The sequence below is a fragment of the Ostrinia nubilalis genome, chromosome 14 (assembly GCF_963855985.1).
Source record: "Ostrinia nubilalis chromosome 14, ilOstNubi1.1, whole genome shotgun sequence".
Taxonomy (NCBI): Eukaryota; Metazoa; Arthropoda; class Insecta; order Lepidoptera; family Crambidae; genus Ostrinia; species Ostrinia nubilalis.
This window is the reverse complement of record NC_087101.1, coordinates 1794080-1818324: the sequence shown is the minus strand read 5'-3', so window position 1 is coordinate 1818324 and position 24245 is coordinate 1794080. Positions and strand designations below refer to the sequence as shown.

Sequence of the window (24245 nt, the reverse complement as noted above, 5' to 3'; positions counted from 1 at the left end):
AACATTTTTACGAACGAATTCAGTGCCGTGACATTTACTGCGATATCGAAATTAGTGGTGATAAAAATTCAAACACGTTGTACATTGACGATTTAGTTAGCAACCAATTTATGTCATGCGTAACTACTGCGCAATGTATTTTATTTCTTCCGATATCCACTGACGCGTGAAAATACACAGTACGGCCGCATGTGCCGGTCGTAACATAGTGCAGGGCTCGTGTTCTAATACGGTTTCCTATTATCGATAAATAGAAGTAAATTATTATTTTCTATTTTCTAATTTTGAATGAAAAAATCATGAGTTGCTTGCGATTTTTAAGTTTTTACAAAAACAATAACAATAGTAGAAGGGATTAGTAACTGTCAACTATGTAATTACTATAAGAGCTAGTTGAAAGCCTAATATGGGCATTATTTTTGATAAACATAGGCGGTACGAATTTCGCCATAATTAAAAAGTTAATGCGCGATAGTAGTTAATAATAATTACAGTGATCCTGTTATTATTATTAAAGTAAATAATAATATATTACCAATATTGTAAATACTGGTAAAAATCGCAAGTACCTACTTAACCCATGACTTTTCATACAAACTTTGTCAGTCTATAACTTCTATACTCCATCGATAACGACATTGAGCTTTGGTTGGGGTAAATTAATATAAGGTAACTTCATTTAGTCCCAATAATTGATTCTGAGTTTTTCGTCCATACAAAATGGAACTGACTCCTTTATGCAAAAATCGTTAAAGAACATAATAATAACGTATAATAAAAAGGTTTTCATACAAGCATTTTTTAAACCAATTTCGAGCCTTGCCCCCAGGATTTAAAGTATCGATATCTTATCGACTCCATTTTATCTTTCTTCTCTCTAATTGCTTTTTTCAAAGTGTGCGTCACGTCACGCGGCCATTGATTGGCCATAAGGCACGCCTTCTGGCCAATCACAGCACTTTTAAGCCGGTTGCACATGTTGTCGTAGACTCTCAGTCGCTTTGTTTTTACACAGTTGAATGTGTGTGTGGGAGCTGTGGTGGGGGAAATGTGGGGACACTGGTTCTCGTTGTAGTTACGCGCGACTTCATATCTATTCTCTTTCTATGATCTGAGGTTGAAACGTACAAATGCCTGGCTCTTGTGTCTTACTTGCGACTAACAAAATTGTACACTAAATTAACCCCTTGAATAAATTAAAGCCTATTGTAGTAACACCGCAGAATGATTTCAACGCGATCTGAACACAAAAGGCTAACAACGGACTTGTTTTTGATACGTATAGATCGTGTTGGTTTGTCGGTCCATGTAAATTGTAGTTTTGAATGGAGATAAATTTGCAATTGGTGTCAAAAGTAACATTAGATGATATTTGGTTTATTTTGGGTTTAGTTTCAATTAGGAAATCCAATCTAGTATTTTTTTGAATTACAGCATCTGACACAGTTTGAATAATAATTATAAATCTTTGTTTCTTTACATTTTCACGGTTAACTATTGAAAATATCTTTATCAAACTACATAGCTGGTACCTACTAAGATCTTCCATTGTTGTTTTATTATTGTGATTTTCTCTTTATGAAAAATCTTTGAAGATTGAGGAAAAATCATCTTGTTTGAGGCTTATTTTGTTTATCTTGTTTTGATTAAATTCTTCTGACACACACGTCATAATGAATTTGTATTTTGTTTGTTTGTGTCAATCCTGAAGTCGGTCGGATTAAAATCAAGTTTGCCGTCAGTTTATTTCGCCAAATGCCATTTCTTCGATTCTAATTTAAAGTACATTTTATTGACCATAAAAAGGTAAACGTAATTTCATACAAAACAGGTTGTAGGTTAGAACGTGTGTAAAAGACCTCTATGCAAGAAGATAGAAGACCCACAATTCAAAACTGGAAAACTCCTCCGTGATTTTTGTTCAACCCCTCGCGGTCCCTCTCCGGACCTCGGTCCGTTTAACCCCCAAATAACACTTAACCTCCTGTCACTGGGAAACTAAAAGGGTTAATGTTTCCTTCCTGTCACAAAAGACTATTCATATTTGAGCCCGACCTCGTATTTTCTTTTTTTGTATTTTACGATTCGAATGAAACAAAAATGCATGCAGGAAAAACGAACATTTAAAAATGTTCATGCATGTTGTAGGTAAGTTGTAGGATGTTATTGTTCTCTTTAATAAAGAGCGGAATAAAAAGGTATAATGAAATATACATATTTTAGTAAATAAACACACGCTATAAGCTTACATTGGATATTAAAAAGAGCCATGCTCCTGCAGTGAGAACTAAATGATTTGGCGATGATACTGATAAGAAAAATTTGGAAAAAATCAGAACAACAATAAACAGTTAAATAAAATTGAAAGTTGGATGCAGTAAACAGTATTCATAATGCCAACACTTGGTCAAAGTGATACGGAAAGGGGAATATTCAAGTATGTACAAAACAGTCATAAATATTAAGCTTGAATCTATTCCTACTAAATATCGTTTCATAATACGGGCCTAAAATCGATCATCACTATTAATGAATATTAAACCAAACCTAGAGGCATAAACATGAATATTGCTCGCAATCCTATTTCAGTGTGTATTAAATTATCAGTGCTGCCAACCGTATGACATTACCGCATGTCTATTTCTAACCTATGTGTTAATTTGGTGGCCTGTTCGACCGGACAGCACGGGTGGTGATTGTGGTCGTCCACACGCGCATCAGCGACTTGACAATATGCGGTCGATCGCGACCACTCGGCATTGGAGGGTTATGTCACTTATTATGTCCGAGTGAAGTGATAATAATAGGGAAGTGGAATTATGCAATTAATATTTTAGGTGTAAAAGGTAGAGCTTAAAGAACGAATACATGAAGTTAGCTAGCTACGAGTACAAGTCGCGGTACATTCTTGAGAGTAACACCCGTATTCACAAACGATGCTTGCTTAAGTGAAGAAGCACATTGAACGCACAGCGTTGAATAGAGCTCTGTGATTGGTTCCTGTGACACCCTGTTCGTCCACGCGCACTGTGAGGTGAGTCCTCATAGTAATGTTTGTAAATACGGGCGTTAGATTCTTTGTTTCTTATTTATTCATTTAAGTACAACATTCCTTGCAAAAATTAACTTAGCCCCTCGTCGTACCTAAGCTAATAAATAAATGATTGTATTTCACTTCGAGTGGGTTCACCATAATAGTTCAGGGTCGGGGTACAAACCTGCGTCCTTCGGATCTCGAATCAGCAAGCCTGACACCTTCTATCACAGTTAGGAATTCATCAGATTGATTCCTCTTCTATCAAAATGAGGGTTTTCGCGAATGAAATATCCGCTAGATGGCGGGACGTGGATGTGGGGTCTGACTGCTGCGTTATTGGTGGATTTTTACATATCTGTTAGTGTCATGTCAAAAATAACCAATCACGCAGCATTTGGACCTCGCGTCTACGTATTGCCATCTGGCGGATTTTTCATTCGCGAAAACCCTCATTGAACACATTACACAATGCACTTTTGTTCCATGTAATAAGTAGGTATTTGCAAAAATACCTTTGCAAATTGAATGCCCCTATATTTCATATTATTAATTTTTATTTTTGTTATTACAGCGCCGTCTATTTATAAAGAAAAAATGTCAAAGCTATCATATAATTCAATGAGCTATCAAATATAGATGACCCACGCTGAACTGTCCCACCAAACTCAATGACAGGGGGGCGCTACCATCGTTCAACTATATGGTTTTCAACATGGCAAAAATCGGAACCAGCGATCCGGTATTGACGGTGGCGCCCTCAGATCATAGAAGGGAATAGATGTGAAACGGGGGCGTGGCGCGTGTCTCCGCGATATGCCCAGAAACGAACATCGCCCGCGACGCCAGGTTAGTCGCGATTCAGTCGTACTGAGGAAATGTTCTCCGATATTGTTGGATAATGCGTCGTAACGTGCAATAACATAAGTGAAACGAAGAATTACAGGAACAATGAAGTCATTTACCACATGTAAGTATTGCAAATCCATTGGTATTTTGCTTATAAATAAAAAAAACTAAACATTTTTACGAACGAATTCAGTGCCGTGACATTTACTGCGATATCGAAATTAGTGGTGATAAAAATTCAAACACGTTGTACATTGACGATTTAGTTAGCAACCAATTTATGTCATGCGTAACTACTGCGCAATGTATTTTATTTCTTCCGATATCCACTGACGCGTGAAAATACACAGTACGGCCGCATGTGCCGGTCGTAACATAGTGCAGGGCTCGTGTTCTAATACGGTTTCCTATTATCGATAAATAGAAGTAAATTATTATTTTCTATTTTCTAATTTTGAATGAAAAAATCATGAGTTGCTTGCGATTTTTAAGTTTTTACAAAAACAATAACAATAGTAGAAGGGATTAGTAACTGTCAACTATGTAATTACTATAAGAGCTAGTTGAAAGCCTAATATGGGCATTATTTTTGATAAACATAGGCGGTACGAATTTCGCCATAATTAAAAAGTTAATGCGCGATAGTAGTTAATAATAATTACAGTGATCCTGTTATTATTATTAAAGTAAATAATAATATATTACCAATATTGTAAATACTGGTAAAAATCGCAAGTACCTACTTAACCCATGACTTTTCATACAAACTTTGTCAGTCTATAACTTCTATACTCCATCGATAACGACATTGAGCTTTGGTTGGGGTAAATTAATATAAGGTAACTTCATTTAGTCCCAATAATTGATTCTGAGTTTTTCGTCCATACAAAATGGAACTGACTCCTTTATGCAAAAATCGTTAAAGAACATAATAATAACGTATAATAAAAAGGTTTTCATACAAGCATTTTTTAAACCAATTTCGAGCCTTGCCCCCAGGATTTAAAGTATCGATATCTTATCGACTCCATTTTATCTTTCTTCTCTCTAATTGCTTTTTTCAAAGTGTGCGTCACGTCACGCGGCCATTGATTGGCCATAAGGCACGCCTTCTGGCCAATCACAGCACTTTTAAGCCGGTTGCACATGTTGTCGTAGACTCTCAGTCGCTTTGTTTTTACACAGTTGAATGTGTGTGTGGGAGCTGTGGTGGGGGAAATGTGGGGACACTGGTTCTCGTTGTAGTTACGCGCGACTTCATATCTATTCTCTTTCTATGATCTGAGGTCAATACGGATAGGACAGTTCAGTATTTTATTTATTGTTGAGAATAGAAGATAGAAACAGAGCCATCTGTCAGTAACTAAAAGAACAACGTGAAACTAATACCTAGCTAGCAACACAAAGAATGCTTGTGGCACTGACGTTAGATTCAAATAAAATCCAAGAGATGTCGCTACTGTACTTTTAGACCATGCAATAGATTTAAATAACTATTTTATTTAGAAAGTGTCATAACGATGAAACAGACATAATTTAATTATTAAAAAAAAATACATTTTTACAGCTTTTTAAGTTTATTTAATATTTTAAGCTCTGAAGAGTTAAGGAATTTTTTAAATTATAAAATACACTTAGAATTTTTATAAATTATTGTTTATGACGCCGAAATTAACGCTGATTTTTCAATCGTCGGATAACTTTTAACTGAAGAATAAGTTTGCCACATTGACAATTTCAGTATGGGTAATATTTTGTCAAAAAATGACGAGTTTATTCTTCCGTTAAAAGATATCTGACGATTGAAAAATCAGCCCTAAAAAGAATAAAACTGTACAGGTATGTGAAAATCATTTATTTATGTATTTACAAAACGTATAAAAATGACAGATTTTATTTTAAATACATACATTAAGCACCCCGCGCGTTTCCACAGAAATACCAACAAATTAGCAATTTTTTTCAACACCTAGTTAGTACTGCGAAAAATGCGATCTTAATTAAACTTAAATATTTTAAAATTATCACAATATAAATTCAGTAGGTTTCCCTCAATTTTCTGACCGAGGATAACGTTCTGAAAATATAATTTGTATTTTCTTACACACATTTTATATGACCTTAATATTAATCTGCTAAGTGTTCAATGATCATGAATGAATGTCATTTTGCAAGATGAATGTAAAGTGTATTAACTTTTCATAGTATTCACTTCCATTCGACATAAATTGTAATAATACCTACTTATTGATGATTTTGATGTCATTATGAGTATGAAATTAAGTCGGTGAGTATCAACATAAGCCTATTCTAATATATTATGAACTCAATGGGAAGCCTTGGCTACTTTCTGTACTGTGTCTTCCATACTGCGAAGGTATCTGTTCAGATTGTCAGAAGTCGTCTGCAAAATGCTCAGTCCAAGCCTGTATTTGAACTCTACTAGCCGTTTGAGGAACGAAAAGAAACCACCTTCCTGGTTCAATGGGGGATAAGTTATCACCTCAGGATGCAGAGTTGGTCGAGGTCTTTTTGAGGGAGAAGACGGTAGTTTGGTCTCAGAAATAGGTGACGGTGAAGGTGGCATAGTAGACGTTGTCTCCGACTTGAACTCTGTAGTCGTTTCCGTCATCATGTTTTTGAATTGGGTTGTCGTATCAATTTTACCAGATTCATCTTTACCCGTTTGTAGTTTTTCACTTTCTGTTGGGTTGTTTGTAAACACTTCGTAAACTCTAAAAGCTTTGGTTGTGACTTCCAAATCATTTGACATTTCTGTCTCGGTTTTATCATTGTTTATAGGCAATGTTGATACGTTCTCAATTAAAACATCCTGTGTTGGAGTTCCTTCAGTGACAGATTTTTCATCTTTAGTAGGATCAACAGACATTGCGTAGACAGTATACACGTCTTTAGCTTCCGGTGTTGTAGTCACTTCGTTTTTAATAGGTGCTGCTTCTGTGGCTGGGGCCAGGTTCCTTATGAGTTGACCGGGGTTTTCATCGATTTCGTTGCTAATAAAAATGTCCTTATTAGCTTCTTTTAACATTTCCTCAATAGATCCAGTGATTGCTCGCTTACGAAAAACGGCATGTCTTCTCTTCCTCAAGTTTCTTGGACCATGTTCAGGCACTACCGCGGGAGTTGCAGACTCTACTAGTTCTTTGGGTACGTTACCAACGACAAACTTATTGTCTACAGCGTCGGGACTAGTATTTGCATTTTCTTCGTACTGCGTGTCTTCCTGCTGTTCTTCATTATTCGATCCTAAATACATTGATGTTGGTGGATACGTCATTGGGTTGCTGGTGGTTTCACTGTAAATTTTCCCTTCAAATGGATAAACGGGTCTGAAATCACTGTCTGCTGATGGCTTTACGCCATAAACTACTGAATTAGATGCGTCATTTCCATACGATGAAACTGCTGATGGTCCTGTTTGAGGCGCTGTATAAATTGGCTCTACAGCGGGATAAGGAGTGTAAGCATTTGGTGCCTTATCATAAACGTATTTGCTTTCAGTCGTATATACGTTTCTTGTATCATATTGCTGAGGCCCGTAGTTTATTGGCTTTGAATACACAGCGCCATGGGCGATACCAGTCTTTTGCTGAGGATAATGTACATTGTAATTTGGTTCGTAACTTGTCGTCGCTACATGTCGGTATCTGATGTCTTGCTCTTTCTTCACAGGGTATCTGCTTACACTTACATGTGTCTGGCCGGCATAGGGGTTCAGTTTCTGCTTTGAATGAGCCGGCATTCCTGCAAGAACAGTCCCAAGCATTTCTTCTTCTGCTTGACCATTGCCTTCATTTGCATATTCTTCTGCGTTATTTTTGTACAGGTCATCTCTTTTATCAACTTCGAATGTGCGCCTTACGGGCGTTGAGAATGGGTATAAGAAATAGCTAGCTAATCCTACTAAGCTAGCTAAACCTATAACACCAACACCAACAGAGGGCATTACTTCTCTAGAAAAGTAATTGTAGATTTGTGTCGTTATTGGTCCACTTTGTGTGCTGGGTTTTTTCGATGGCTTTACAGATTTTGTTTTGTTTGCAGTTGTTTTAATTTCACTAACAGCTGTTTCTGCTTCTGGCTTAGGTTTGGAGGTTTTGCGTTTTTTTGTCTTATTCTTCTTTTTGGTAGAGGTCCGTTTAGGCTTCTTAGTTGTTGTTACTGGCATATTAACTTCAAGTTCAATTTCTTGTTCTTTAGGTTCCATAGGTAGTAAAGCTGACTCTTGAATGGGAGCTGGAGTAGTGGAAGTCTTTGGCTTATTCTTGTTTTTCTTCGTGGATGGCTTTGAAGTGACTTTCACTACTGGAATGATTGCTGCTGGAGCTTTAGTAGCAGTTTCTCTTCTTGTAGTTGGAATTTCAGTTGTTGTGGTAGATGTAGTTGTAGTTATAACTGTAGTTGTGCGTTGCGTAGGGGTACTCTTATTTTTCTGTACATTTGACAAAACTGTATCTTTGATTTTATTAAACACATTCTCATTTATAGCTGAACCGCTAGCAACCAAGTCAGACTTGTTGGTGCTTCCAATGACTGGCCGTTTTCCGCTATTAACCTTGGTAGTTTGTGGTCTTTTTGTTTTATTTTTAAATACGACAGGCTTTTGCTTCTTTTGACTATCATCAATTTTAGTGGGTTCGGTAGAAACTGTGTCATTTTCTTTGCTTGAAGGATTGCTGAGAAGTATCCAAGTGGAAATGCCTTCATTAGTAGTTGATGATTCACTCACTTTATTTTCGGATTCTAATTCTTCCATGCTCATGGGAACAGCGACACCAGCATGAGCATTATCCACGGGTACATCTCCATCTTCATTTCTTGTTTTAATTTTATGCTTGTGACTCAGTTGATTCTTAAGTTTTGGTGGGATTCTTGTATCTGGTACGATTGGCGCATCCACTGAAGCATTTGAAGGTTTTTCAAGAAGTTGGTTAGCAACCATTTTGATCGAGTCTCGTATGACTGGTCCTTTATTTTTAACATCTCGAGAGGTTTCTGATGTAACAGACGGGACGGTTGAAATGTCTGCAGGTTTTGAAGAATCTTCCTTCACGCTGGTTGCCTCCTGAAGTTCTGGACTGCTACTTCTGAAAATGAGAAAAAGTATAGTTAGAGAACTGTCAGATAATGTTCCACATGTTTTACAATATTTCACAAATAATATAATAATTTTTAATGTATTTTCTCATTTGACACAATGTTTTAAAAATAAAGTACAAATACAAAATGATCAACAATTATCATACATTTTAAGCTTAATCTAGTCGATTTCGTAACCTTACATTATTTACTAAAAAGTAATAAAACACATAATAAATTAAATGATTTATTTCAATAAGTTAACAATGTTTTAGTAAATTATAATGAAAGTTAATAATAAGTGTGTCGATAAAATAAATATTATTTTTATGTACCTATATTTACAAAATAAAAAGTTTTACTATCATACTTGTAATAATAAATAAATAAATAATCACATCGATATCATCTATTTATTTGCTTCTATTTTATATTATATTTAATTCATTGCATTATAATATACTGAAGAGGTGAAATAATCTATCCTATTTGTAAAAAGTTTTTTTTATTTGTAAATATTTATTTTCAACAACTAGCGGCCCGCCCCGTCTTTGCACGGTTGCAATGGAATTTCCGGCATTTTTCTTCTAATGCATGTTTTATAGGTACCTAAAAGCCTTCATCTTGAGTCACTTTATCCATTAAAAACCGCATCAAAATTCGTTGCGTAGTTCTAAAGATCTAAGCATACATAGGGATAGACAGCGAAAAGCGACTTTGTTTTATACTATGTAGTGAAGATTCAACAGTTTGAATTTTAATTTTATACGTTTGTATGGTTCCCTAGTATCTAGGTGTAATAAGTTAAGTATCAAACTCACCCTTATTGCAACTAAGTAAGAAGCTACAGTTTAGCTCGACGTGCCGTCATGTGTACTTGAACTATACCTTCGTAATATTAATCTTTCTGCCCATAATTGATATTTTATTATTGTATTTTTCTTCGAAATAGCAAAATAACGTTTTTATTTATTTCACAATATTTAATATTACTTAATCAAGAGCGATAAAATAATTTACAATACCTACTTCTATACATAAATATTTCAAGTTACGAAGGTTTTATCTTTAAAAATCGTTGGTTCCAATTACTTTAGGTACATCAGACGGACAACTTTTGTGATACGTTACAATTTTATTTTAATTGCTTTATTACTATTCCTTACTGTGTACTTTTTATGATTTTTAGTTAACACTGAAACATTTATCGATGCTGCTATTTAATACGAATCGTCCAACTTTCTCGTTTCTTTCTCTTATTTTTACGATTATTATTTATTGAGACTTGAGTTTTATTATTACTTTGTCTCAAAATGTGTGTTGTAAGTTTCATAAAGTCTTTTAATTTCTCAAACGTAGACGGTCTTGCAGACCCTGAATTTGTACTATCCACTTCACCACTATCCCTAGGAAGGCTAGGACTCCATCTTCTATTGTTAGGAAAAGAATGCAAATGCCATGTTTTTATGTCATCATCCCAATGCCAATAAGGTCGATAAACATGGACTATTTTGGGTGCTTGTCGAGCTGAGAAAGCCCAAGGAGCAAACAATGCAGCTATACCTGAAGTGCCTGCAAACAGAAACACTAAAGGTGCTAACAGTATTGAGAACAATCCAAAACTCAAGGGGTTTATTGTAGCTAACCAGCCTAAAGCACTTATGGCTGGTTTGAAAAATTGTATTATAGATGATAAGCTGAATGTGTCGTCATCGTCCTTGTGAGGACGACCCGGCTTAGAGATTGAAGATAACACTGAACTCGGAGATCCATAGCCTCCAGGCTCAGCAGATTCAGCTTCAGAACCTGAGTTGTAATTGGTCAGTGCCAGCCCTTCAATCGAGGCGCTTTCTACCTGCTCTTGATTCTCTTCAGACTCATAGCTGTGGTCATTGTGTCCTGTCTCATCACCAGATTCATCACCAAACGGTATTCCAAATGGGTCTGAAAATATTCCATCAGTCTCTTCTTCTTCTTCTGATTCAACGACAACGTTCTTGTTAATAACATTCGTGTTAACAGCAATATTCAAATCAGGGCAAGCCTCTTTTCCTTGCCCTTGAAAAGTATTGTTTAATGTTAGAAATATTGTGGGACATTCATCGGGTGAGGCGGCATATTCTTCCGGCCTAATTACTATTCTGTCTGTGTACGCATTTGCTGGTTGGAAAGTGGTGACCTCAAATTCATGACTTGGGTGCTGTGGATAGTTGTGATATACTGGGTTGTGATAATTATAATGATTTTTTATCGGTTTAGTAACTGTGACAGGTCTCGGTGTAGTAGGGTTTTGGTAAACGATTTGAAAATTTGGCGGCCTGGACCACGGTTTTGGGTTTCCTACGTTAGTAATGATTGGCGTAGGCTTTGGAGTACTAAACACATAAATAGGTCTTGTAGAAGGATAGGGGTGGTTGGCCATAACGTAAACATTATCAGATTGTACTTGCATTTCTTCGGAATCTTGCGGTTTTGGTCTTCTATTAATTTTATTTTTTAGCTTATTAAGTAATAGTTTAATTGGTTTACGGTGATTTTTCTTTGATACTTCTGTTGAATAGTCAATTATAGTCTCAGTACTACTCAGTTCTTCAAAACTTTCTGTGTTTACAAAAGTCAATTTATTACTTTCATCTTCTTTAGATAACGTTGTCTCATAGCTAAAGTCTAAATCTTCATATTTTGTGTTGTCCTTCCATTTTGTAATAACTTTTCTAATTTCTGGTTTTTTAGTAGTTTGCGTTAGAGGTACTCTTTGTGTAGGTTTGTTTGTTTGTGCAAGATGAGAGTTATTAACTTTTTGGTTTTTATTTTTAGAGTTTGAAATTATTTTTCTAGTTGTCACACGACTTTGCCTATTTGTATGAGAGTTATTAGGACTATTTTTAATTGAATTATTTATAGGTGTTGGTTTATTTTTGTGATGTAGAGCGTCTGAATATACATAAATACTTGTAACTAAAGGTAACTTAAATCTAGAACTTAAACTATCATTCCTATATCTATACCTTAACGGGTTTTCTGTTGGTTTATCTACATGTGCACTGTCAGAAACACTGGTGGTTGACGCATCTTGAGGACGCGAATATACGTACTGACACAATAAAACTACTGTTAAAACTAATGTCCATTTTGAAAAAACACATTTTCGCCTCATCGTGGAGAACGCGTTCGCTACCTGTAACAAAAGAAATTATTATTAGTTATTGAAAAATGAACACAAAAACACTTTCCGTTGTCTATAAAAGTCAAGTTTTCAGTAAAAAAAAAATTCACAAACTTATCATAAATTGTTTAGTTCGGGTAGTAATTATTTATCGTTCAGGAAAACAATTTTTCTTCAAACAATTAAAGTCCCATTAGCGCCTTTCACATTTCTACTGCGAAGTGTTATTTATCAATGATTAAAAATTGGCCATTGTATTGTCCATAATGATAGCTCAGACTGGGTCAACATAACTATAGAAATATAAAAATAAAACTCTCGGAAACCGGTAAAATATTGAAAGAGGAAATAACGATTCCGTTAAACTATCGTTAACCTCAGATATGAGGTGAGCAAACCGTTATCGAATTTATACAGAAGCACGGTAATTTGTTATTCCAAGGATCGTGATGGAAATATAAAGTTTAGAGAGGAAATAATAACCCTGGGTGAAATTTCACATTCTCTATGTAGCCTCTAACATAATCTCTGACAGGGTCTTTTATAGAACTCAATTTAACTAGGAATATATAACTAGAATAAAACGTTTTTAAGCAAAGTAGTCAAGTTTAGTGATGACGTAGGTTAAGTAATTATAAAATTAACAAAAGTAAACAAACATCCTTTATTTATGAACACATTCCATATTTTTTAATTTAAAAAAATAAATATTTAATTTTTATTTTAAATTATCATGGTCGTTAATCTTATACCGCAAAATTGAATACATTCTTGGCTCAAGTTCAAAAATTTTAGTTTTGGATTTGTTTTGACATGACACTTTTTTGGTTATATTTAGCTGAAAATAGCCTTATTTTATAGCATAAATATAAATAACAGAGGAATGGATTTCATGCAAAGAATAATTGTGAAACATTTTACAATACAACCACTAAAACCACCTAGAATTTGAGTGAAGACATGAACGGTGTTTTCCTACAAGTACAAGTTGCATTTAATTAAACGTTTGTGTGACTTTCGATATTAATTACTGTGTGTGATTGCAGTCCGATTAGATTGTATGTAACACACGACTGATTTAGCAACGTCGCACGACTTGGTGTGTGTTCCTGTATTGTTTATTTACATAGACGATTTACTAATTTTACCGTAAGCTTAACGCGTTATGTTGTGTTTTTATGTCGATGATTATCATCACGCCATTTAAATCAACCTTTTTTATTTTAAATCAATGGCATATTGTGTGGAGTCAATGAGTCAGTGTTTATTGTTGTGAAGTCGTGGTATGGCAAACTATACTAGGACTTGTAAGTAAAAGTGACCAGAAAACGGTCATAACTATTAAAAAATTTGAAATTTAACAATACAGCAGGTCATTATACAGCTACAAACGTCATATTGCATGTAAGAAAGACATAATGGTCAGACGAAACTTTCGCCCTTTTTCGTTTTTTAAAAGATTCAATTTACGAGCAAGTTTTCGGGTCACGGTTTCCGATCCTTTTTATGAAAGCATTGTGTTTGTGCTGAACCGAAATCTGCAACACGACAATCAAGCCAAACAATAAAAAATCCGAAATAAAAGATAGAAAGAAAGAAAATAAATACTTATACCTACTCCACTTTCATAAACAAAGTGACAATAAAGATCATGTATCGCCAATACAATATAACGATACATTTTACGATAATATTGTGTTGGGCAAAATAACCCGAAGCGTAGTACCAGCGTAAGCGCAACTAAAAGGTGAACGACCCCACGGCCCTGACCGTCACCCGCGGTCCGAATGCTCAAAGTCCTCGCATCACTGACACAGTTACCCAAAACTGGCTTTTTGACTCTTTCCATTCCGTTAAACCGAGTTTAACGAATTGGGTGAATCGTTTTGCAAAGTGAAGAAAGTCCTTAACCTTTCGTTTGCGGTCCTTGAAGATGATTCATGTCCATTTGCATAATTGGATGAGTAATAGAGAATGCTACTTGCATACCATAGAAGGAAACCACTTTCAAATTATTTGCGTCATCATCGTTGATCATCATCGCTAGTCGATCTTGGGTCAATAATAAAACAAAGACCTCCTCAAAACTTTAATTGAGTGCCAATGGAATCAAAACGGTACCCTTCATTTGTTTTATTATTTACTTTTTTTTCGTTCAGTAACCTCAAAAGCCGCTCTGCCTTGTTATGAACCGTTTCAACGACCTAGAGTAGCCTCTACAATTTAAGGCGCCACTTACTTAATGAGGGCTGTGCTTATGTCTTCAAGATAAACTTCTAGATCTAAAGATAAATTTAATAAACTATAATTACAATTTGCTGTAGCTTCATTAGAAAACTTGTCTGCCTCATTTTCTAAAGCCATAGCATTTTCCCCGGTAAATATAGATATTCTGTTACTCCTGTTTCCTACAGCTTGTGATGCTTGACCGTAACATTTAGCTTGATTATAGCGTGCAAGGTGCATTCACATCAAGTCTTAAGTGATGAGATGATTGGTGCTTAGTGTGTCTATGCCACTATTTTTCTTCTAGGTTGATATAACTGGTGCTAATTTTAAGTGGTATGTTGAAAAAAATATGTTTTGACCTTTGTGACTCTTATTTTATAGCTCTTTTTTAGCTGTAAAGTACGTTGTACATTACTGAAGTCATCATCATCATTTAATTTTCAGCCATAAGACCCCATCCCCTAATGAAAAACTCCCCCAATGATTTCCATAATGACCGATCGGTAGCGGCCTGCATACAGCGCCTTCCTGCTACCTTTATGAGGTCATCGGTCCGCCTTATTACTGAAGTAATAAATATTAATTAAAAGAAAGTGGACATACTAATAGAATCATGTCAAGTAAAACTGAACAATTTGATTTAATTGTAATAGATGCTATTTTGCAAAAAAAGATCTAATGTCGCCGCCTGTCAACTGTGACTTTTTAATTTTACAATTTCCATATCACTGTCTGTACTGTGAGTGCATGATTGATTGATATTTCTATTAGTATATTTTATTTAATTGTGGAAAAGTATAAAATATTGTCGATATGTTTAATATTGTTTATTATGTTCTCGCTTTCGCCTATAACTTACAAATAGACGCGCTTGATTGTTATGATAATGCTATAACAGCGACGCGTGCGCATCGGTATGTGATCTTGTTTCTAGCAGACGGAACAGGGAGAAACGTACTGGTTTTATTTACTCTTGTAATATCGTCAAGTCAAATTAATATTAACTAAATTAGGTATTGAATCAATGAACACTTCAGATCAGTATGTAAAAATGCGACAAATGATATAAAATTTGTAGGTAGGTACGTAAAAATACAATTCTATCAATTTATTACGAAAAAGTCTTCATACTCTAATGTAGGCACTAAAACACGTCTCAAATAGATGTATGCCCTACCGAGAAAATATTGGCAGGTGCTGAGAAAATTGTTGCAGATGAAACTCAGTCACCTTTGACAGACAGTCTCTTATTAAATGAAATACGTAAATTGTTAACAGAATTTTAAAATAATTATGTCAGATCATTGTTCTTCGAAGCTTTTTATTTATCTTCCTTTGCCTCATTATTACACCTTAGTTGAACTCTGGTTTAAGTTGTCATTTAGTATGGAAATTTCATTTTAATCCAGAGTTCATCCTAGGTGTAACTTTTTATTAATAAGGGGGTAAATGTTTAGTTTAATTCTGACGATAGCTATAGAGCTATGTCAATAGTAACATCTGACAAGAAAAATTAGCGTCCTTCTATCCAAGGCTAGAACTGTTTACACATAAATATTCGCATATCTAGGTTCACATTATTATAATTTTTACGGCCAAAGGTTTAATAAAATGATGTAACTCTTTCCACGTATTATACCAACCCGTAACATCATAATAGCCAAGTCACAACAAATAACTGCTTGTGCGCAACACATCCTCGTAATAGGAAACGCTTTCTTTGTGTCATTTTTGCACGCATTCGACCATAAAATACACTTAGTTACCATCAGCTGCAAGGTATAAGTAACCTGTCCGCTCCGAAATTAGCCTCGATATGTGACATTTTTGCAACAAGGTTTTTATATTGACGCTTGTCTGACTATAATTTTCATGTGTGTAATTTTTGTGGTCTATTTCCTATGTGTTATGGTCACGTCTTATAAATTGACAAACAAGTGTGTTATAATTTTTAACAATTTTTTTTATTTACACTAAGAACAAATTGGGAATTGATTATTATTGATGAAAATCTTGACCAAAACATTTTTGGCTTTAATGATTTTAACGTTTGCTAACATACCTTGATCACTATTAAAACTAACTATGAAATATATTTTAGTATTCTTTCGTACGTTTCAGGCAGCCGAACGAGGTCCACTGCTGGACAAAGATTTCTCACAAGGATTTCCATATAAAGACTGGTCCTGCGCTGCCAGCATCATCAGCAGTACTTCGCGCGACCTTCAAGTCGGTCGTCGGTCCACCTGGTGGGGGCCTGCCCTGCCCACAATACGTTTTTTACTATTTAGGTAATTGATAATCAACTATAAATTTAAAATACACTATCACCTATTATGATGATGTCAATCTCTAGGTACTCTATGCTATTGTCTGCTGTTGTCAATTTCTACATCTTCAATGGATTAAGACTAAGCACCTTCAAAAATTGAACAATACACACCCATTATGTTATTTTCGAACTATGTCACAATGTTTGTGTACCTATTAAGTCCCGTTGCTGATTCGTGATCGGTATTTAGTTTAATGGGACATAGTGTTTGTCCCACTGTTCTTGAAAGGACAGTCCGAACCATTGTTTTGTTAAGATGTGGGTTAGGCTCTTAGCATGTGAGAGTAAAAGGAAAGCCTGACAAGTTAGAAGTATCAGTCATTACTATTGAGTTATAAGAATCTTTAATGTTAGATGGATATTTTAAATTACTAAGTAGGTACATTAAGTCATTTTAAGTAACTAAACATCATAAGCAATATTCTGCCTTGCTAGCGACATCAGCAATAACTCCATTTTTTGGCAAAACTATGATGAGCTCTATTTCAGAATTTTCAGATGAGCTGACAGGAGTTTTTTTAAAAGCTAAATATTGGAGTTACTACAGATATCGCTAGCTATTAGGAAAAACTCTCAACATTTTTAAGGAATTTCCTTTTTTAATCTTACAGAACTCCTAGATAAAGAAACAAATGTTTGCGAGAATCCAAAAACTAAAGGTTTAGAGATCAACGTAACTAAACTCTCAAAATTTTTGTTTACCTAATAAATAAAATTGTCGATTTCTGATTATATTTGGCTTAGTTCATGAGACAAAAAGTAATACCCAGTTGATGACATTTCATAAATAATTGAATAGAAACCCATTTTACAAGTTAAAGTTGTAATTAATGTTAACAATCTACAAACGCAAGTGAAATTCTACGCCAGCCAAGAAATCGATACAAATCTGCACTCAGATGAAAGTGCCCTTAAAATGGTGCAGAAGGTTTACAGCGAAAGTGCCCTTAATTTCTAGTTCTAGCACTAGGGCTTTAGATAGTAACAGGTTAAAATTGAAACTCAGGTACCTACGTTAGATACTTAATTTTGCAATAATTGTTTTACTTATTAGACTTCCATCGGTATTTTTGCTACTTCTTTTCACGTGACATTGAGCTTCTTGAATTCTACATTTCTTTTTAAATAACCGCAAAATTTTAATCCAGATTTTTTGTCTGTAGATAATGTGGTGAATGTGCCCATTAGTGAGGACATGGTAAGTTGTATAATCGTAATATTCGTAATAGATTCTCACTATACCTATACAGCCCTAAGTGTGGCGCCTGTTTGTTGTCGTAGTCTAAGTCCTCACTTTCACCTGTACCCAGTAGGTTTACCTCGATTGTAGAATTATCTTTATGTATTTGTTTCGCCTTATTGATTAAAGAAGGGGTTTGATCTACGTTAATATTTACACAAAATATATTTTAGTTATAGTTTATTTTTAATCAAAGACAATGCCGCTGTTTCTTTGATGCAATCAAAAGATTTAAAGCAAAACAAACAATGGTCACAAACAACTCAAAACAATCAACAATCTAGAGTCCACAACAATTTACGTTGTCAAACTATGAACCCAAATCAACTAATAACTTTGTAAGACTTACAGAATGTAGACGTTAAAAATTTTAGCATAAAATATTTGTTTCTGAAATAAAATTCTTATTTGTAACATGCTATCTCGAGGAATTACCGACACTAAAAGTACAGTTTTTTTTACTAAGTAGATTCAATGTAGGTATAGATAGGCTCACCCTTTTTGACCCTGTTTCTTTCTTGTTCTTGTATTGTTTATATTATTATCATCGTCATCATCATCATTATAATTATAGTTTATCTAGTAGACCCAAAATACAAACTTTCGTGAATTTTGAATATTCGGCAATCCTTCTGAACATCTAATTAATTTTACAACTCGTATCTATCTTTTCTCTAAAGTAGAAAAAATTATAGGTCATTCACATTCGAAGCCAATAACTCCGGAAGAATTGATGATACAACTGCTATAGAGCTAATAATTTCATAGAATTTACTATTTCTACTCACATTTTTCAATAAGCACTTTCGCAGTATTGTTTATGTAAATACTACAGTACTACGTAAGTAGTACAGTAATACAAAATAAGGTTTTTACGTTCGGTGACATTGTTTACTTACGTCAATAAGTAGGTGTGGGGAACTCACATAACATTTATAATATTTACATACAAACACATTATATATTTATAGTACATTACATAAATTATGATATAAATAGCATTATAATATATTTACAAACACACTTGATAAACAGTAACATAAATACACTACACATATATTTTAATAACAAACATAAATAAATACCTAATACATATTATATTCTAAATAAATAACTTACACAAACAAATAGACTACGCGTATTGTGTTAGATATTGCATATTTACGGCGCGCGGCTCGTCGGAGAACCGGTTTGCTATTCCACCGCTACTTACCTGCGCAGGCCGCCCAGCGCGCCAGTCACGACTTTTGCTATCTACGCGAGACCCGTGCGGCTCGCGACGACCGTTAACTGATTACGTAGTACGAACTGTGTAACGATCTTTTTATTCGATCAATCTTACTTTATACTTGTGTCACATAATATAACTGAAGTGCTCTGTTTCTCCTTCGTGAATTGATTGTGGAAAGTAATAAATAATTTCGTTTGAAACGAACGGACTTCATCATTTGTTCAACGTACAACATACCCACAACTGGTGACCCCGACTCAAGCATCCTAGATGAGCGATCAAGAATATCTCGACGCAAGTATTATAACGACGGAACAAGATAAAATGGAGGACGCAACTACCCCCCAACAAAATTATACGTTACCAGCACCTGAAACATTTCGAGTTGGCGTGAGAATACCCCCGTTTTGGCCTGAAAAACCCTCAATATGGTTTTCACAAATCGAAGGTCAGTTTGCGATGGCGAGAATTACCGACGACAACACGAAATATTACTACGTACTTTCGCACCTCGATCGACAATTCGCTGTCGAAGTTGAAGACATCATTACTTCACCACCGAGTAGCGGAAAATACGAAAAGATAAAATCTGAGTTAATCAAGAGGCTATCTACGTCCAGCGAAAGGAAAGTGAAGCAACTTTTGCAATCGGAAGAGCTTGGTGATCGCAAGCCCTCGCAGTTCCTGCGACATCTGCAGCATTTGGCCGGCCCTAACATACCGGAAGACTTTCTTCGCACAATTTGGACGAGCCGATTACCAAACAACCTGCAGACAGTGATTGCATCACAAATGAGCCTGTCTCTCAACGAACTGGCAGACCTAGCTGACAGAGTGCATGACATCGCGCCATCATCACCGCAGGTAGCAGCCACCAGCGCTACGAGTACGCAGTCCGCATTAGAAATGATGGCACGAAGCATAGCGGAACTAACAAAGCAGGTCAGCTCTTTAAGTGCAGATGTTCACGGCCGTTCCCGCCCTCGTAACCGGCAGTCAAACCAGCAGTCAAACCAGCAGAATCGACAGCGGACTCCATCAACGCGTTCCCAGTCCAACTATAGAAAGTTCCCACAATGTTGGTATCACTTCAAGTTCGGCAGTCAAGCTAAGAAGTGCGTGAAGCCATGCGACTACAAATCGGGAAACGCTCAGGGCAATCTGTAATGGCGGCTGAAGATTGCCTACCCTCCACTGGTCGCCTCTTCGTAACGGACCGCAGATCGAAAGTTCAATTTCTCGTTGACACCGGAAGCGATTTATGCGTCTACCCTCGTTCTGCACTCCGTGATCGTCGTGAGAAGACCAACTACCAACTGTGCGCGGCTAACGGTTCGACTATAGATACGTATGGTTATGTACAATTTAATATCAATTTAGGCCTTCGTAGGGACTTTAATTGGAAATTTGTAGTAGCTGACGTAACTAAAGCGATTATTGGTGTTGATTTTTTGTCGTATTTTAATTTACTCGTTGACATACGTAATAAACGAATAATTGATGGTACAACTAATTTAACTACTGTAGCGTGTATTGTTAATAATAATAACTCAATACCTAGTGTAAAAGTTGTGACTGGAACTTCGCGATATCATAATTTGCTTTCTGAATTTCCTGAAATAATCAAACCACCAGGCACACCGCGTACACCTAAACACAATACAGTACATCACATTCGCACAACACCTGGCCCCCCTGTGTCATGTTCACCCCGCAGGTTGGCCCCCGACAAATTGAGGATTGCAAAGGCTGAGTTCGACGCAATGTTGGCAGACGGCACAGCTCGTCCATCAAAGTCGCCATGGTCGTCACCACTACACCTGGCTCCTAAAAAAGATAACGGCTGGAGGCCTTGTGGTGACTATAGGCTACTCAACGCCAGGACTATACCAGATAAGTACCCGATACGCCACATACATGATTTCTCTCATAGCCTGTCTGGTTGTACTGTCTTCTCTACCATTGATTTGGTCAAGGCATATAATCAGGTGCCAGTGCACGAGGAGGATATCATAAAGACGGCGATCACTACACCCTTCGGACTCTTCGAGTTTCCATACATGACATTTGGTTTACGCAATGCAGGCCAAACCTTCCAGAGATTTGTTGATGAAATGACCCGAGACCTAGAATTCTGCTACCCATACTTGGACGATTTCCTCATCTTCTCAAAATCAGAAGCCCAGCACGAAGATCACCTCCGACAGGTCTTCTCCAGAATGCGAGACTACGGTATGGTGATCAACACTTCAAAATGCGTTTTTGGGGCGTCCGAAGTCACATTTCTAGGGTACCATATTTCACAACACGGAACCAGACCCCTGGAAGGTAAGGTCCAGGCTATCAAGGAATTTCCACAACCTCAGACAGCCAAGCAGTTGAGGCGATTTTTGGGGATGATTAATTTCTATAGGAGATTTATACCACAAGCTGCCCAGATCCAATCTCCCCTGAACGCCTTGCTGACTGGGTCTATTAAAGCCTCTCAACCAATTGTCATGGATGGAGACGCAATAAGAGCTTTCGAGGAGTGCAAGTCAAGTCTCTGCAACGCAGCAATGCTAGCTCACCCGGACTCCAAGGCTAAACTCGGACTGTTTACTGATGCTTCTGATGAAGCCATGGGAGGAGTAGTACAACAGTTGCAGGACGGTCATTGGCAACCACTAGCATTTTTCTCACGCAAGTTGAGCCCGGCACAAAAGAAATACTCAGCATACGACCGAGAGCTCCTTGCAATATATGAGAATATAAAATATTTTCGCCACTGGTTCGAGGCTTCTCAATTTACCATATACACGGACCACAAACCTCTCTGTTTTGCATTCCGTGAACACAAAACCAACTGCACTCCGCGTCAGTACAGGTATCTGGACTACATTTCTCAATTTTCTACAGACATCCAGCACATCTCCGGGAAAGATAATACAGTAGCTGATACTCTTTCTCGTGTAGATGAAGTAACTGAACCGGTCAGTTTTGAGAAATTGGCCAAATTGCAGAAGTCAGATCCAGAATTATCTCATTACATCAATGAGGAGTCTTCCCTGCGCATAAAGAAAATGAAAATACCTGGGAGTTGCGTAGAATTGTACTGCGATGTCAGCACATCAACCCCCAGGCCATTCGTACCCAAACCCATGCGTAAACAAATCTTCGACAGTTTGCATACTCTTTGCCATCCTGGAGCCAACGCCAGCGCCAAACTTGTAGCCCAGCGATACGTTTGGCCACAGATAAGGAAAGATTGCCGAGAATGGTCTATGTCATGTTTAGCCTGCCAGCGCACTAAGGTAAATCGACATGTTAAATCACCTTTAGGTACCCTCGATTTACCTACAGCGCGATTTAAATATGTACATTTAGACCTCATCGGACCACTACCGCCTTCCAGAGAATATCGGTACTGTTTGACAGCGGTCGATCGTTTTACACGATGGGCTGAGGCTGTCCCTATCACCGACATTACAGCGGAATCTGTGGTCAATGCGTTCCTTCTTGGATGGGTTGCTCGTTTCGGCTGCCCTTCCGACGTCGTAACCGACCGTGGGAGGCAATTTGAGAGTGCAACATTTCAACAACTGTCGAAAACATTAGGTTTCAGACACCGCAGAACCACTGCATACCACCCACAGTGCAATGGCCTAGTTGAAAGATTTCATCGTCAACTAAAAGCCGCCATTATGTGTCACAGTGATAGCAGTTGGTCCGAAGCGTTGCCTATAGTACTACTTGGCATACGAAGTTCTTTTAAGGAAGACCTACAAGCAACATCGGCAGAACTTGTTTATGGTGAGCCCTTAAGACTACCAGGGGAATTTTTAGGCGCTAATGTTGACAAATGCACCCCTGATTTGACAGATTTCGTATCACGAATCAGATCATTTGCCAACAACCTACAGCCAGTACCCACATCAAACCACTCAACTAAAAAAGTATTTATTTACAAAGACCTTTCCTCTTGTTCTCATATTTTTCTCCGTGAAGATGCCTTGAGAAGTTCTTTACAACCAGCTTACTCAGGCCCATACGAGGTGTTAGACAGAGGACAAAAGGTTTACAAAATTTGTGTCAAAGGTAAAGAAGTCACAGTTTCGGTAGACAGACTGAAGCCAGCCTACATCATGACCGAACAATGTAACACAACAGCCACAGAACCCAGTAGTGCCACTCCAGCGGTTAGAACAACGCGCTCTGGTCGTCAAGTCCGTTTTCCGGATTTTTATCGACCTTAGGCAAGGTCTCTCGAGGGGGAGTGATGTGGGGAACTCACATAACATTTATAATATTTACATACAAACACATTATATATTTATAGTACATTACATAAATTATGATATAAATAGCATTATAATATATTTACAAACACACTTGATAAACAGTAACATAAATACACTACACATATATTTTAATAACAAACATAAATAAATACCTAATACATATTATATTCTAAATAAATAACTTACACAAACAAATAGACTACGCGTATTGTGTTAGATATTGCATATTTACGGCGCGCGGCTCGTCGGAGAACCGGTTTGCTATTCCACCGCTACTTACCTGCGCAGGCCGCCCAGCGCGCCAGTCACGACTTTTGCTATCTACGCGAGACCCGTGCGGCTCGCGACGACCGTTAACTGATTACGTAGTACGAACTGTGTAACGATCTTTTTATTCGATCAATCTTACTTTATACTTGTGTCACATAATATAACTGAAGTGCTCTGTTTCTCCTTCGTGAATTGATTGTGGAAAGTAATAAATAATTTCGTTTGAAACGAACGGACTTCATCATTTGTTCAACGTACAACATACCCACATAGGTACTAAACTTTTCATTTTACTCAGAGGTGTAAATTTTATGGTACTACGCACTTCATACCCTACTTACAGAAACAAATCAAATATGTTTGTAGTGTATCCGAATTCGTTTAACATTTTAGTGGAATGTGCCGAAAAAATTATAAACCCTTTAGTTTTTGTGACGTGTGTTGTTAATAGTTGAACGATAAAGTAAACACAAAAATTAGTAACATATTGCAAACTGCAATATAAACAAATGTA

The 24245-nt window shown here is 36.6% G+C and overlaps 3 protein-coding genes across 3 annotated transcripts in view; 1 reads left to right on the top strand and 2 right to left on the bottom strand.

Moving 5' to 3' along the window:
- Window positions 1-24245, bottom strand: part of LOC135077965 (acyl-CoA:lysophosphatidylglycerol acyltransferase 1-like) — a 542351-nt gene that overhangs the window by 233742 nt on the left and 284364 nt on the right. The gene's annotated exons all lie outside the window — the stretch shown is intronic.
- LOC135078289 (uncharacterized) lies at window positions 5724-11955 on the bottom strand. Its single transcript, XM_063972887.1, has 2 exons — window positions 10201-11955; window positions 5724-9021 (listed from the first exon to the last, which is right to left on the bottom strand). The coding sequence occupies exons 1-2, from the start codon at window positions 11433-11435 to the stop codon at window positions 6210-6212; spliced, it is 4047 nt and encodes a 1348-aa protein (XP_063828957.1). The 5' UTR covers window positions 11436-11955; the 3' UTR covers window positions 5724-6209.
- LOC135078288 (uncharacterized) lies at window positions 19452-20348 on the top strand. The gene has a single exon (XM_063972885.1). It carries the CDS (start codon window positions 19452-19454, stop codon window positions 20346-20348), a length of 897 nt encoding a protein of 298 aa, XP_063828955.1.